The 17217-nt window shown below is 36.4% G+C and overlaps 1 protein-coding gene across 3 annotated transcripts in view; it reads left to right on the top strand.

Annotated features, from left to right (window-relative positions):
- The window catches only part of PPP4R3A (protein phosphatase 4 regulatory subunit 3A), a 45233-nt gene extending 29141 nt beyond the window's left edge, over positions 1-16092 (top strand). For 2 of the 3 annotated variants that reach the window (XM_064658982.1, XM_064658984.1), the window contains 11 exons: positions 2068-2145; positions 2229-2345; positions 2783-2899; positions 4197-4328; positions 4418-4520; positions 5378-5536; positions 6680-6849; positions 9536-9678; positions 12171-12361; positions 12849-13075; positions 15335-16092. In XM_064658982.1, the coding sequence (XP_064515052.1) occupies positions 2068-2145; positions 2229-2345; positions 2783-2899; positions 4197-4328; positions 4418-4520; positions 5378-5536; positions 6680-6849; positions 9536-9678; positions 12171-12361; positions 12849-13075; positions 15335-15448 (1551 nt within the window). In that variant the 3' untranslated portion in view covers positions 15449-16092. The remainder of the gene's footprint in view (positions 1-2067; positions 2146-2228; positions 2346-2782; positions 2900-4196; positions 4329-4417; positions 4521-5377; positions 5537-6679; positions 6850-9535; positions 9679-12170; positions 12362-12848; positions 13076-15334) is intronic. The other variant, XM_064658983.1, reaches the window with a different exon arrangement.
- The last annotated feature ends 1125 nt before the right edge of the window (positions 16093-17217 follow it).

Below are 17217 nucleotides of genomic sequence, written 5' to 3'. Positions count from 1 at the left end.
TCCCCAGTGATCATTCTGAGATATTTCTGTGATATTGACTTGCCGTTATTCTCAGGTATTATGGAAGAGGTGAAAAGTTGATTTTACTCTGAGAATGGAAATAGGAGTTATGGTTTCCAACTGGGGATAAGTGTGCACCTTCTCCATAGTTTTCATAGCTAGGATTAGTTTTGCATCTTGATCAAAACAGAAAAAAGAGAAATGAAATCAAACTGTGTAGCCTTTTCTTAAATGCACTGCTAGTCATGGGGAATAACCTGCATGTTCTTCAAAAAAACTTGAGTTTGGGGGGGGTTGTTTTGGTTTCTGTTGGGTTTTTCTTTTATTTCAGTAAATAAGTATGTCAGTAAATAAGTATATTACATGCTGTGGGTTAGTTATGTTGTGATATCTAATGAGTTAAATATTAGAACAGAAAAGTTACAAAGCCGTGTTACAGCTGGATAGCAGGTAGTCCAATATCCTTGTATTCTCTCATCAAAGCTAATGTTATGTTTCTTGAAATCAAACACCTTAGTAGTTGTTTAGAACGTGTTTGACTGTTGATATCTGAAAGTCAAACTTTACATCTCCTGTGCTCGATCCTCTAGAGTGAATTTTGGTACACTTCAAGTGAGACCTCTCTTGTCTCTTTTGTTTTGATTTTGAAGCAGTCATAGAAACAGTGCCTGAAATTGTGTCCGGAAGTCCTTATTTTTCATTGTCACGTGACTGTTGGGTCAGGTTAGGAGCACAGCACAGCATCAGACAAGAGGAACCGTGGCATATTCTAAATTCAGGGTTTACCTTACAGTGTGGTGAAATGCCTTGTAGGGCAGTAGCTCGTGCCAGCGTATTTTAGGTTTATCTGTGTTGTGCAGTGTCATGTAGAGATCCTGGATTGTGTTGTGGCAGTGTTATAGCAGCATTAGCAAGGTATGCTGTCAGAACTGAGGTATTCATTTTCTCAGCAGGGTTTCAAGGTGAACCTGGATGAGGTACCGAGTTATTCACAACATAAGAGAATTTTTGTGGATGTATCTGAAGTGCTTTCATGGTTTTGCTTTACACGGTGCAAACATAAGCAAAGTGCTTTGGGTTTCTTGAGCTGTGGCTTTGGGAGGGAGGGATATTGCACATGGTGTTACTGACTTCACAAGAAAGAACACTGGCAGATTTCTGAAAAAATCTCTTCATATCTGATGTACAGGTATCTTTCTCAAGCAGGTGCTGTCTTAATTCTGTATAATACTGGGGAAAGGATGGCGCAAGGTTTATTTCTGTTTTAACAGTCTCCTAGTTCTTAGGAGTGTAAAGGTTATGGAAAGCTAAGTATTGCTGCTTCTTTCAATCAAAATATAGATTTCTAATGTGTTTGCTGCTGTTTGTAGTTTTGCTAAGGTACAGCAGCATGGAAAATAATGGAACAGTTTTTGATTGCTGCCAGCCAGAACATCCAATAAATACTGTATATAGTAGGATCAATTGTTTTAATTTAGTTTCTAGAATTCAGCCTTTTCACAGCATTGTGGGAGAATCTCACCCCGTTCCTGCAACCCCCCCCCCCATCACGTCCTTGCTTTTGTTCTGCTGCAGAGATTTCGTAACATTCCAAAGATACATATATATATATATATGTGTGTGTGTGTGTGTGTGTGTGTGTGTGTGCAGGGCTGTGTGGGAGGTCATGTTTATAAATGTATGTAAACAGTTGAAGCAAGGATAGTGTGGTTTAAGGGGACAGGCATGTGACAAAGGGGAAGGAAGATAAAGAAGAAGTCATAGACGAAATGATGAGAGTTGCAGTAGAAAACAGAAAAAGGACAGCCAAAGGCAACACAACATATGTTGTAACCAAGAGTGAATTATTGGGGAGTGGAGTGGTGCTGAACATGATTGGAACTCAAAACCAAGATTCATATTAATTTGTTTGAAAATTGAATTAGAAAGCTGATACTGGTATGATTAACTACAGCATACAAGCATATGTTCTCTTAATTCCAGGAGGCATGGTTTAGAACTTTATGTTATACTTGGATGCCTTTTGATATTGTCAAATAAACAAATGGTATTGTTTTGCCTTTGTAGGAAGATGAAAAATTTCTGACAGACTTGTTTGCACAACTAACAGATGAAGCCACAGATGAGGAGAAAAGACAGGAATTGGTAAGAAATCTGTAAATATACATGAAAGGGACAGTTACCACAAAGGGACACCTGTATCTGACTGGTATATTCCTGGTTTTCAGGTAAATTTTCTGAAAGAGTTTTGTGCATTCTCACAAACACTGCAACCTCAAAACAGAGATGCATTTTTCAAAACCTTATCAAATATGGGCATACTGCCTGCACTAGAAGTCATATTGGTAAGTCATTTCAGTTCTATTTGTCATAACAATTTTGTTCATCTCCAGCGAGGTTTTTTTAAAAAGTAACTTCAGCACGAACTTCAGCAACTGGTTCTCTGCTGTGTTTGCTTCATTTGTCTTATCTTAGCTTGAGCTAAAGCAGTTACAATATTACATTGGCATTCTTCTGGTTTTGTTTTCTTATTTGCTTTCCTATCTTTACATGCTTTTTGGTGTACAGTTAAGTAAGAAAATAGAAGGGCAGCAAAACCATAAAATTTATTTTGCCCAACAATTGTTTAATGTACAGGGAAGCAGTGAGAGTTGACTCAGTTTTAGAATATGGTTTTAGCAATAATTAGGTATGACTTTTGAGTAAGAATTAAAGCTGTATGTTTTCTGGTTGCATTTAAGCCTTTCAAGGAAACATAAATGATTTTATTTGACTGTTCCAGGGTATGGATGATGCACAAGTACGAAGTGCAGCCACTGATATATTCTCTTATTTGGTTGAATACAACCCATCCATGGTACGAGAGTTTGTCATGCAGGAAGCGCAGCAGAATGATGATGTAAGTAGAGAGTCCCCAGAGATGTGTGTAGTGTTTTTGGAAATTACTGTTTTAGATTTATGACTCTATGATGGCATGAGCCCTGGTTTTGAAGAAGTATGGGATATAGTCATGATGGTAACAGGACACTGAACTACAATGCTTTTAGAAGTTCTGTTAGTCAGGTGACATGAGTGTTCACCTGTTCACAGATACTTGTTGCAGGTTACCATAAACCACCATTCTGGTTAACATCAGCAGTCAGACAAGCAAAACAAAATGTTTTGAACAATGTCCTCCTTAAAATGTGAAATATAAATTTCAGTCTTGATATTGGCATGTACATGTGTTTTTATTTTACATATGAGAAACCTGTGTTCAGTTTATTATCATACATGTTGAAAGAGGAATTATGGCCCTGAATGTTTAAGAACACTTGCTGACAGATTTTCCAAAGATCCTCTGTAACTGATTACACGTAACTAGTGACAAGAAAGGTATTTCAGAGTGGTATCCAGTGGAGTGAAAACGTTGTGCTGCCTTTTCCACAGAGGAGATAGTTAATGTTTTTTTCTTGGAACTGCCAAAAACATACCAGAGAACAGGAAGCTCCTAATGCTACTGCTTCTATACTGAAAGAAAGGGGACAGTGAATATTGCTAGTGGTTCCAGCCACTTGTGTCTGATGCCTGTCTTCTTCTATGGGGAAGAGTGGTAACTAAGCAACTTCAGTTTAGGTATTCCTAAATGTAAATGTTATTCTTCATTTTCATGTGTTATTCTTGTTTTCTGCAAATACATGTTAGGGTTATTTTTAGGTGAAAATAATTTCATCAAGTTCAGTAGCATTATAAAATTTCCTGTTGTATGTTTGTGGAAATAAATCTTTTGGTATGTATTTTAAAGGGGATACAAATTAAAACTTCTTTATTTTGAAAGTGCTTCCAGAAATCAGTTGAATTTTGAGACTGTTCAGGATGTGCCTGTGTGCTTTTGATCTTTTGATGTTTCAGTTCAGACTAAATTCGAAATTAGATTGTTAATTTCATTACCATTTTTAGTTGCTTTAAAAGTTTCCTCTTCACTGCTTGCATTCTTACTGTTGAACCACTGGTCAGTATGTATCAGTGGTATGTAAAGTTAATTTGTTTTTCTTAAGTTTGGGGTTTTTTGTTTGGTAGTTGTTCACACTTCACAAAATTTTGCTAGAACACATTTTTAACCAGGCAGTAACCCTTTCAGAAGGTAATTTCAGATTTGGGAAAAGGGAGTAGCATTAGAATTGATTTTTGTCTTTTTTTTTTTTTCCCCATGTTAGGATATATTGCTCATTAACCTTATTATAGAACACATGATTTGTGACACAGATCCAGAACTTGGAGGGGCAGTGCTACTCATGGGTTTGCTTCGTACTTTAGTTGATCCAGAAAATATGCTTGCCACTGCCAATGTAAGTAAATACCTTGAAATGAAATTATATTTGGGTTTCTCAGAGTATTTGATGATATGTTTTACATGTGGGTTTTTTTTATTCTTTAGAAAACAGAAAAGACAGAGTTCTTGGGTTTCTTCTACAAACATTGTATGCATGTTCTGACAGCCCCTTTATTGGCCAATACTACAGAGGACAAGCCTAGCAAAGGTAATGAATACCTGTCAAAGGACATTTTCTGTCTTAAAGAGAGTCTGAGATTGTGTTACATAGTTCAGAGTAAAGTGTTGATTCATGATTTAGTCATTTGAATAATACATAAGCATAACAAGAGACCTGATTTATGATGTGACATTTGCTGCAAATTTGGCTTCAGCAAAAATTAAATATTTTTATAGTCTGTGGGGACTCATGAGGCAGTTCAGTGACATAGACTTGTACACATGCATAAATGTTTTTTAAGGTCAGGGACTACCAGAGATGTTGCAACATTTCCCCTAAGAAGGTGTGCTGAATTTGAGGGTATTGTTCCTACATTGGGCTAAGAAAACAAAGATCAGTGATGAAGTAACTGTTCGTGCTGGCTACTAGCAGCAGTTTTTATCACAGGTATTAAAAGAGCCTGAGATATTTCTTGCATTTTAGTTTTGTTAAAAGGCATCATAGATCACAACTTTGGTTCAGACTTAGTCAAGGCACTGCATATGGGGTGATACTTTATGGTAAAGATATGTGGACATCACAATGAGATTTGGTTAAATAAGTCTGACTGCTTGTGTTAGTGTTCAGTTCTGTACTCTTCAAACACCAATTTAAGGAAATGTAGTTGTTTCTGTAGTTTAGGAGGTTTTCTGCTATATCTGTATTTATAGAAAATAATCCATAACAAGCTTGTTCAATTTCTGTTTTAAAGACTAAACATATCCTGCAGCACGTCCCATAAACTGTCTGTGGGAATATACAAGAACTTGGAAATGTTTACCAGACTGCAGTTGGATATTTGAAGTTAGCTTCTGAAGGCACTATTCCAGATAAGTTTAATTATTTGGGTTTTGTTTCTATTCCAGATGATTTTCAGACGGCCCAGCTCTTGGCATTAATACTGGAATTGCTGACTTTCTGCGTAGAACATCATACCTATCACATAAAGAACTACATCATTAACAAAGATATCCTGCGGAGGGTTCTCGTTCTCATGGCCTCGAAGCACGCTTTCCTGGCATTGTGTAAGTCTGAAAGCTAAGGAATAAACTAGTATTTTGTCAGTGTGAAGTTTTGTGTGTCTTCATTCTGCTGGGAGAACACTGTTCATAGATTGTGACAAGTTATGATTGAATATGGAAATTTTCTCTCATTTCAGTGGAGAGGTGATTTGAAAAGATGGTATGTCAGTATTGAATATACTAAGAAAAGTGTTGTAAGCTTTGATATTTTTTAGTAGAAGTTACCAGAGGTACTTAATTAGAGATACAGCTACCTGACTGCATTAAACTGCACAGAAATTCTGTGTGCTGCTCTTGAAACTCTGATAGTTTCTTGACCATGTGCAGCTCAGTAATGGCAAAGCAGCATGACTTAATTCTGAAGGCAAGTAAGAGATTTTCTCCATAATTCTGTTGTGCACACAAGAGTTAAACAAAGCCTTAAGCTGACTGAGCAGTACCATACAGTGAGAAGTACCTTTTAAATTTGTAACTGAATAACCTGCGTTTGATTTTAGATCTTTAATAATCTTTTTCCTGTACACCTAGTTGCTAAGCAAAATGTGCTGCCTTTTAATGAGATCATACTGTACTTTCTCGTGATACATGGACATTCTCTCACTTGTATATGCTTTGGAGTTTCAGAAAGAGCTTCAAATAGTTTGTAAATTAAGCCTTTGCCTTATTATGTGTGTGAAGAAAAGGTCATTTACCAATTTTAAAATGAGATAGTTTATATCCTAATCAAATAGAACTAATTAAATCTAATCAAACTTGCATTTGAATAATGGGAATGATAAGCACATTTCTCAGTTCTTTACTGAGAAAATATTTTACCTTTACCATATGTAATTTAAAAATCAAAAATACGCCTTTATATTAGTAATAAGATAGTTAAACAATACTATATTATTTCTTCAGTGAACAGAGGTAGTTTCATTTGTACAATTATGATGGAGGATTTTTTTATGCTAAAACAGATAAGTAATCTTCAACAGTGTAGTCAAGACTATAGAGAATCAGAAAACAGCTGAATGTATTACTTATTTCTGGTAATGTACGGCTGTGTACAAACCAGGGTTGTAAATTGCTCTAACTAATGCTGAGTAATTTTTGCACTTTTTTCTTTTAAATTTAAAAATTCTTTTGACAACACTTCTGTTTCAGGTGCCCTTCGTTTCAAGAGGAAGATAATTGGGCTAAAAGATGAATTCTACAACCGTTATATAATGAAAAGTTTTTTGTTTGAACCTGTGGTCAAAGCATTTCTAAATAATGGTTCCCGTTATAATCTGATGAACTCTGCCATAATAGAGATGTTCGAATTTATCAGAGTGGTGAGTGCTGTTACATGCTGAAGATAATTACTGTATTGTTTAGTCTTGTAATTCAATTTCTTTTTGCTTTTGCCCTAAATTATGCTATCATAATGGAGCCATATGATACGTATTTATATGAACCTTCTTTTCTATCACTGTTACATATTCGTACATGTTCTTTCCTACATTTAAACAGTACTGTTACTTGAAAATTAAATTCACTTGATAGTGTACTCACAGTACCCAGATTTGCAAAGGCAGCACTAATCAAGTTTCATCATGCAAATTGGATGGACTTGTTATGTATGACAGAAATGTAATGTGAAACCAGTGCTACAAACCCATCAAATTTAACTCTCCTCTGTAATGACAATTCAATGGAATATGGAAATATACAGAAGAGATAGCAGTCTTTTGATTATATTAACAGAGTGCTACAAAGTCCCTTCCATGGGGAGCCTCTTAAATATTCATGCCAGTTTGGCTGTCTGCACAGTACTGTTTCCTCCTTGTTGTTTGCATCCAGATTCTGACAGATGCTGTACAGACTGGAAATGTGGTAAGTGGGGCCAAGCTAGAGCACAGACAGTTGTGGAGGAGTAAGTCACCAGGCCTTGTCACCTCTTGAAATCTTCAGTGCTGATCATCTCTTTCCTTTTTGAGTTGGAACTCAAGATAATTTAAGGCTGAGATGACCTGATAGTCATAGCAGAGTTGGTTGAAAACTGGTTTTGAAGCTGTGAAAAAAGTTAATCCATATAGGTGACCGTGATTTGTGCTGTGCTATATTGGATTTGTGTGGCAAGGTTTTATTGGGTGGCAGCTAAAGGAGTGGCATCTGGAGAACCTGCTAGAAGCTTCCCCTGTGTTCAGTAGAGCTAATGCCAGCTGGCTCCAGGATTAATGTGCCAGTGGCCAAGGTTGGAGCAGAAATTCCTTGAAGACCATGGGGAGGTAGGATGTCCCCCTGCAGCCCATGGCAGACCCCACACTGGAGCAGGTGGATGCCCAAAGGAGGCTGTGACCTCATGGGAAGCCTGTGCTGGAGCAGGCTCCTGGCAGGACTGTGGCCCCATGGAGAGAGGAGTCCGCACTGGAGCAGGTTTGCTGGCAGGACTTGTAACCCATGGGGGGACCCACAATGGAGCAGCCTGTTTGGGAAGGACTGCATGCCATGGAAGGAACCCACACGAGAGCAGTTTGTGAAGAACTGTAACCAATGGGAAGGACTCATGTTGGAGAAGTTTGTGAAGGACTGTCTCACATGGGAGAGTGTGAGGAGTCCTGCTCCTGAGGAGGAAGAAGTGAAGGAGTGACAGAGACAATCTGTGATGAACTGACTGGAACCCCTATTCCCTGTCCCCCTGCATCGTTTGGGGGAGGAGGTAGAGAAAATCATGAGTAAAATTGAGCCCAGGAAGAAGGGAGGGGTGGGGGAAGATATTTTTAGGATTTGTGTTTCTTTTGCATTGTCCTACTCTGATTTGATTGGTAATAAATTTAGTTAATTTCCCCAATTCGAATCTGTTTTGCCCTTGACAGTAACTAGTGAGTGATCTCTCCCTGTCCATATCTCAAACCGTGAGCCTTTCGTTATATTTTCTCTCCCCTGCCCAGCTGAAGAGTGGAGTGATAGAGCAGCTTTGGTGGACACCTGGTGTCCAGCCAGGGTCATACTAGCATGTATGGTCTTTCAGTACTCCATGAGATTGGGTGCTGATTCTACAGATCATACTATGGGAAAATAAATAACTATTTTTTTTCTTATCCACCTTTTCACACAGATATCAAGGTTGCATTCCCAGACTACTTCTTGGTAGCTGTCAATAATTTTGTCCATTATTTTTATCCAAGTTTGTTTTTAAAGACAGCAAATTTTTAAAAAGCTTGTTTCTGTTGTTATTGGTGTATTACCGTTTACAAGAGATGACTTTCAAGCACATAACCAAAAAGATTACTTTTAAGCACATAACCCTTAGTGGATGGTAATTCGGGTGTTTATTCTGCAGTGTATTTCAAGGGCTGTGCATGGTTAAGAAAGCAAAACACTGCACAGGAGCAGTTTTCCTGCTGCAGTGTGCAGACCTGTGCTAGTCTCAGCTGCGTAGAGTGGCTTTGGGCAGCCACAAAGCTAAACTGAAACAGCAGAAGGGTTGGGAAGCTTTTGTAAAGGACCTTCACCAATACTGCATAGCCACAAAGAAAAAAACTTGATGTTAGGTTCTGATGAAAAATAGCTTTCTTGTTCTCGATCCAAACAAATGCATTGAATAGTTATTTTTACATAAGTAATTTATTTGTGACAAGGAAAGAAATAATATGAATGCCAAAACTGTATCTCATAAACATGTTTTTAATTCAACAGGTACCAGTTAATCTATCAATATAAAAATATTTATAAATTACAGTGGGAAAGGCGTTTTAGAATTGGGTTTGGTATGGTTTTTTTATCAGGTGTTGGGTTCTGTCGTGTTTTGAAGAAGACACTTCTAGAAAATTTGACGCTGTTTTGCTAATTAAATATTTGACACGAGATTTTTAACTGCAGTTGTATGCTTAATGCTAGTTTTTGCATAAGCTAATTAATACAGTGCTTCATATGGCGTATTTTAAAATAATTTCTCATTTCAGTTACTTTTTATATTGTATTAAATAAATTCATTTGAATGAAAGTAAGTCACTTTATATTTGTTCATTCCTGTAGGAAGATATAAAATCGTTAACGGCTCACGTAATTGAAAATTACTGGAAGGCACTGGAAGATGTAGATTATGTGCAGACATTCAAAGGGCTGAAACTACGATTTGAGCAACAAAGGGAAAGACAAGATAATCCAAAACTTGACAGGTAAAGTGCACTCAATGCTCTTAATAGTATATTAATGTGTTAATTCCCTTTTCAGAATATTGGTGGATTGTTCTCTGATAGTGGGAAATGAACATAATTTAGATTCCTGCTTGCATCTCAAGCGTTGTCGAGTTTACTTGACTAAAAGTGGGATTTTCAAATGTGTTGCTGCAGATTTTTGATCAAATCAACCTTCAGCTAACATTAGTTGCTGGACTCCCAGTCATAATGCTTATTGGTCATATCCTAAACTTATGTACACTGTTTTAATGAGGCTGGAAGCTACCGAGTATCCAAAGTTCATTTGTTTAAATAACGGATTTTCAATGCTGATTTGAATGATTGCTCAGTTTTGCATTACCATTCTGTGGATTTTTTCCTTTAAAAAATTCACATGTCAGATTTCCTTTTATTTTAGTTAGTTGTGGGAGTAGATATTCAGATAAGCTCTACCAAAATGCCTGAGAAGTAGAATACGCAGAGAAATTTTCAGAGAACACTTTTTTGTCACTTTTAGAGCTGCTGATGGAGTAAAAAGCAGTCTGATGTAACACTTGAATCACACTTTCTGTTGCTTGCCAGAGCAAAAGTTCCTTTCCTTAATATACAGTAACCCAAGGTTAAAAGGCTGTCCAGTGTCATTAAAAGAAGATAGACTGCTTGAATAGATGAGTTACTCTTAAGAATTGTTAGCAAGACCTGTTCTTGTTCTGCTGTCTTGAATTAGTTTGAGAAAACATTAAAAAATTAATCCTGATTAGTCCTACAAGGACATCTTAAAATCTCAGACTTTTATTTCCTGCCACAAGATTTCTTAACCAGTATTTAAATTTGAGACTTGTACAATTAAAATAAAGAGTATAAGTCTACATCTATTTTAAAATGTTGAAGCACTTCCAAGAGCATGTATAGGACCTGCAGTTTTGAGTACTAATGTTTTATAGGTGAGATGATGTTATTTTGGCTTGTGTCATCTAAGCTTATCACTTAAACAGCTGTGAAATTCAAGCCTATGATTCTTACTTAAATTAATCCATGTGTTGGAAAGAACAGCCAGCTGTAATTCAGTAATTTCTATCCAGTATAGCAAGTAAAACATTAGTCTTTTCTTGGCTTCAGTTGAGCTAAGGGGTTGTGTATAGTTGTGCTGCATGAGTTTATCCAACAGAAAATAGAGCTTCAAGAGGTCTGGAGCTCAGCCAGCTCGGTTTTTACCTTCTTCCTACATCGGATATAGTGGCTGCACAAGTCCTGTCACAGTCAATGTCATTTCTTAAGTCAAACCCCAGAAATATTGAGATGAAAAAATAACAAGAATCTATTTACGTATTTTAGCAAAGAATAGTTTGGTAAGGAAGGAGACCGACATTTTGTTGGCATGGGCCATAAAAGTATTGAGAAGAGTTCCACTTAAGTCCTAGTTTTGTGCTACTAGCAGAACTCAAGGTTAAATGCAGTGTAAAATGATGCAGGATGTATAGATCCAGATGTAAAAGTGTATTTAGCATTCTTATTAAATACCTTGCAATTTCCTAGTTTTTCCCCTTCTGGCTTTTTCGTGCAGTCATTAATGCGAGACCCTTTCTCTAAACAGAAGGTCTAGGTTGTATTATTAACATTTTGATCCTAGTAACAGAGATTTTATGAAAAATATTAAATTTCAGCCAGTAAGTTGTGAAGTGCTTCATCAAGGGTTTCATGCTTCTGTTGGAAATTGACTGTTAAAATGAACATCTAGCAATGAAAAGAATGTTTTCAACCTCTCTTCCACTTCTTCTTCACCATTCTTCAAGGGGCACATCCCTGTCCCTCTGCTCCAAGACCATAATACAGCTTCTGTGAGAAAAGAGAAAAGGAAGGTTGAACTGAGATAAACCAGCACTAATAATAGATCAAATGGGGATTGGAGTAGCACCTCATATCTAGGGCTCTGAAGAATGGAAAATACTGATACTGACCAAAAATTGTAACAGGTTGATGTGGCAGAGAGAGATAGCTGTCTTTTTAATGTATCTGTTTAAAACTGGAGTAATATTTAAGTTAGGTTTTTATTTGATTTTCCTTGTTAACATGTTGGACCCTGAATACTGACAGGTTACAAAGTATTTTCAGAGGAAAAGTCTATAATTTCTAAACTCTTTGTTTTACAACTTTTTATCAGTGCAGACTGGCAAACCAAGCCTGAATGCAACACTTCAGTGAGATTTATCAAAATTACTTCTAATAATACTGTTTATAAGCTACAAAATTTTGCACAGATAGTCTGAAAGTGCTGTTAGCAGAGTTGTACCATATTTGATTTATATAGAAAAGTTTTTAATGATACTTGCTTTGAAAATACAAAAGTTCACATTACAGAATGATTTGCTGGTGTTTTTTATTGCTCTACAATGTAGGTAGCTGTACCACTGTCACTGTAACTGCGGAGCAGAAGTTTTATTATTAATGAGTTGATTTTTGAACCTAAACTTTTAAAACTTACTGTTCTGTAGCATGCGCTCCATTTTGAGAAACCACAGATACAGAAGGGATGCAAGAACCCTGGAGGATGAGGAGGAAATGTGGTTTAATACTGATGAGGATGATATGGAAGATGGAGAGGCAGTGGTGCCCCCTTCTGACAAACCTAAAAATGATGAGGATATTATGGACCCTATCAGTAAATTCATGGAAAGAAAAAAATGTAAGTGATGAGAAGATGAGTGCCATAACTTGTATTATTTTAGTCCTACTGCAGTGAAAGATTTGCATGTATTTATTCTGAAGCTTGTAGATTTTGAAATTGTGACATCAACTTGGTGGAACATCCCTTTAAAACAGTTTTGTTATCTTTAAAAGCAGAACAATACAAAATGTTGTTGATTTCTTAAAGCATTTCAGTGATCTTAGCTGATAGTCGAGTTTTCCTGTGTTTTATTCAGGTTTATAATTAAAAATTTTCTTCATAATGTTCAGGTGATATCATTCATAGAACAAAAGTGTTCATTCCTGGCCAGTGGCAACAGCTGGTAGGTGTAGGTACAGTAGTATGGAAAAAAAGTCTATGATGACTCACTTTACTGAGTTGTACGTAAAGTATTAAGCCTTTTTCCACACAGTAAAGTGATTTGTAATTAAGTGTTTCATTCAGTAATATGCTTTACTTTTGCCTTTTTTTTTCCCCCCTCCAGTGAAAGAGAGTGAAGAAAAGGAAGTTCTTCTGAAAACTAACCTTTCAGGTCGTCAGAGCCCAAGTTTCAAGCTTTCTTTTTCCAGTGGTACAAAATCTAATCTTACCAGCCAGTCATCTGCAAGTAATCTGCCTGGATCCCCTGGGTCCCCTGGGTCTCCAGGGTCCCCTGGCTCACCAGGATCAGTTTCTAAAAGCACATCTCAGATGGCAGCTATTACAACTAAGGTAATTTTCAATTAGGTTGACTTCACTGTTATAGAGTAGGAATTTTCTTTAGCATCTGTCTCGCATTTGTGTGAATTCTGGCACGTTAAGCACCAATGGACTGTCTGGTTTGTGTGGACTTATTGTTTGGCCTTCAGCATTTTTAACGAGATCTGCCCTATATAGAAGAAATAAAAGATCTTTTAATGCCCAAACTCTTCAAGCAGGAAGCACACCGCTGGTTGCTCTTAGCAGTGATATTCACTGTGAAATACAGATAACACTTTACTTTTATTAAATTGCACAGGGATATTTGGCAGGTGAAAATACAGAAATATTTTGGAAACATGGCCAAAAGTTTGCTAGATTCTACAATGTCCTGCCACACCCATTGAAGATTTCTGCTCTCACCATTTTTAATATTGTTCAGATTACATAACTGGCATTTGTGAAAGAAAAATTGTATTGGGGATGGTTACTGTAAGGCAAAACAATTTTTAATACCCTAGTGAGACTTTTTTACCATTTAAACTAACATATAGCTTTGGTTTGGAGCATATTGTAGTAATAGAAGAAAGTCCCTTTAAAAGAGTATTACAGCTTGCAGTAAATATTCAAAACTAGCATTTTAAAGTACATTTTAGGACACTGTTGGATTTTATCAGATTTTTGGCTAAAACTATTTAAACCAAGTTAGAGAAATAGTGACTGGTGTTTTCCCAGCACAGGGGGCCAGATGGGATAGTGTTGATACAGGGTAGTTCAGATAATGAACATTTATTTTCATAACACGTGTTTGCATTTCTGAAAGGTCAGGTACGTATACCACTTGTCACATAGCCTTGGAATAACTCTGATTCATCCTTGTTTTTTAATGCCACCATACTGCTTGTTCACCTAACTTCTAGTGAAGGTAAATGGCGGGTTAAGTTTTTTTCTTTCTTCTAATTGAACATGGCTTAAGAGTTTGTATTTGGATTGCCTTCTGTTGAAAACACTTGAATTAGAAGAGTTTTGCTGATAGAAGAACTAAAGGAACACTTCCTCTAAATCCCTCTGTGGAGGAAACTCCTTGCATAACCCAAGAGTTAGTCAAGCACTTTTTAAAAGGGAGGTAACTGGCTGGAAAATCAGTTCAGTTTATTAGAGGCTTGTTCTCTCCCAGACAGTGTAATTCCTTGAGTCTGAAATGGAGTCTTTACATATGGAACATATTGCATACAGTATTGGCTCCAAAAAGTCAAATAGTGGTGGCAGAAGAAAAATGTTCAGGTTACACTGAGTATGCAGAGCACTGAAAAACCACTTGTGGATTCAGGCATAAGGTACATTCTTTCAGAGTAAAATGTGCCGCAGTCACAAACCAGAAAAGTGTTGAAATTGGGTTTTTCATTAATTATCTGGTGCTGCTGTTTTAGGGGTAATATCCTCAGTGCTGTGTTGTATGTGACTGTATAGAATGTGTGTAATGTTTTTTCAAGTTGTCTTTTGGTAGACAGTTGACTGAAATTTTCTGGTTTGGATGTCCTTCATTAGGCACCTGAATAAGTAGTAGGATCTTTGAGTAAAGTATCAGTAACTGCCATTGTTAATTAAATGCTGGTTAAGCTTCAGAAATTGCAGCATAGTTAGAGGAAGTTTCAGAAGCTTATGCTGCTGCTTCACGGTTCTAGAGCTGCCTAATCTTAAAAATTTGTGGTTATTTGAAATACAGGGAAGGTTTTAATGCTACTAGATACATTTTCATTTTCAGCTGACAACTTATTTAAACTTTATAACCTGTACACCTCATCCCATTATCTTACTCAAAAAAAATCTTTAAGCTACTACACATTTAAACTAACTTTTTTGAAGACAGTGTTCTAAAAGTATCATAACTCAAAAATTCAAATTCAAAGGATATTCTGTATTTGTTTCTGAAGTGCTTCCAAATCGCTCACTGCAGTCAGCTGTGCTCAGTAAAAATAGAATTTACATCTTCACAGATGGAGCTGCAGTGACACTCAGCAAAACTAAGATTTTTGACTTCACTTTAATTTCAACTGCAAATACTTCCAGTTGGATAGGTAAAACCCCATTTTGGATTTATTAATTTAAAAATTGTCAGATAATGTCATTCATACTGAAGGATTTCTTTTTGTTCTGCTTCATTTTATTCAAAACCTCCTGAACCAGAATGCTTATGGCAATATTCTGTGCAGACATCATGTTCCAATACAGATGTGAAATATCGATGTGCAAACATTTTCTTAATTATAGTAGTTGTGTTTGTCTTCATAGGGAGGCCTCGTTGGGCTTGTAGATTATCCTGATGATGATGAAGAGGATGATGAAGATGAAGATAAAGAGGAAACTTTACTTTTGTCAAAGAAAGCAAAGCTTGAGTCATCATAATGGCAACTGCTGAAGAACATTACCAGTTGGGGAAGGATGTATTTTCCAAAAACAAAACAAACCCACAGCAAAGCAGCAATCTTTTGTGAATTACTGTCTGTGACACAGATAAACCTATACAAATGGATTTCTGCCAATCAAGTGCCAATTCAAAGGAGCAGAAGAAGGAGAAATACTTCGTTTAGGGGAAAGACTTATGCCTTTGAGCTCTCCAGCTTGGACCACATGTTGCCCTTTTCTCAGGGAAGGAAATGGAAAACAAAACAAAACAAAAAAAAAAAAGCCAACAGGGCAGGAGTTTTGTTAGTGGAACTCTGGATTGGCTGGTCAGTTGCTACAATCAGAATATGCTTTCTTGGACCATGTATGAGACTTCTGAAGAAAAGGCAGGTTTTGCCATAATTCTTCACTAGTTAGAATGCCAGCAGTTTCTTTGTAAAAAAGAGACCTGCCTTTGAAATCGTACATTCTGAACGTTTTACTCAAGCTACAACAGGTTTTAAAAACCTCTACGGGGGAGGGCCGAATATAAAGTTTCCTCTTTTTTTTTAAATCTGTTCCCTTTGCCCTTTAAACTGCAGAAATTTTTTTTGAGGTGGGGGATTTGTTTGTCCCTTCTTGATTAAAGATTGAGTGGAATTCTAGATGTGGTCACTTTTGTGTCATAATTTTTTTTTGCCCCCCTGAGTGTATGCTTAGTTGTTGAGTATATATTTGGGACCATTAAAATTTTTTGATGTAATATAATCTCACTGTTGTGCTGGTACCTGTTTCACACTGTGTAATTTTGTTCTGCATCACAGTTCTTAATATGTTTAGGATTTTATGGAAGATGGTATAGTTTTTATTGGAGAAAAAAAAATCTTACCACAATGTGCATAAAAGCAATAACTATTTTGTGACTAAATATTTTATATTAAATTTTACATCATCAACTGTTGAGAGAAGAATCAGGGAAATAGGATGAAATAAAAAAATTGAAACCTATAAATAGGAAATTAGTATTCCAAAGAGATTTTGAAATTTCATAACTCAGAACAATGATGGTAACTAACTCATCAAAATGCAAGATGGATGATTTAGGAATACCAATATATTGACTCATTTGACTTAGAAAAATAAAAAAGAAATAATTTAAGCTGAAGGAAAATGGCATTAGTGGTATTTTTTAAAAATATCTGATTCCCTTTGGAATACCAGTTTTAGTGAATGAAAGGTGGTTGTAGAATAAACTTTTTACAAGGATACCATCTTTTGAAATTTTTTCTAATAGTCAGTTGAAAAACAGCAATTAAACTTTGGGTCTAACTCAATGACTATGTTCTTTCTCCTCTTCCAGAAAATCTAAATAATATTAGTTATTAATTTGAAACTAGGCATTATATCCCACTTCTTTACTCCTTTTACAGAAGATAGCTTTGCACAGCAGTGCTTCCCATGAAGGGGAGTTCTTTGCAAACAAGAGACCCTTTCTTACATATATTTTCAGGAGCTGGTTTCCTTTCAGACATTCAAAACATCAGTTTTGCAACAATCACGATATATGTATTAACGTTTCATATACAAATAGAAATAAGAGAAATGAAGATCTGAGGTGGGACCACAGGCGATCACACCCAAGAGTAGATTAGCACTTTGTTTCTAAACGTTGTACGTTGTGTGGGAAATTCTCTGCCAGCTACAAAAGCCAAAGCTTTTGTGCTCAGACTTTGTGAATACATCCCAGCCATTTCAGATTTAAATAAGAGTGTGCATTGGGGAAAAATGAT

This window comes from Pseudopipra pipra, chromosome 6 (assembly GCF_036250125.1).
Source record: "Pseudopipra pipra isolate bDixPip1 chromosome 6, bDixPip1.hap1, whole genome shotgun sequence".
Classification (NCBI taxonomy): domain Eukaryota; kingdom Metazoa; phylum Chordata; class Aves; order Passeriformes; family Pipridae; genus Pseudopipra; species Pseudopipra pipra.
The sequence above is the reverse complement of the archived record's forward strand: the minus strand, read 5'-3'. Positions and strand labels throughout refer to the sequence as shown.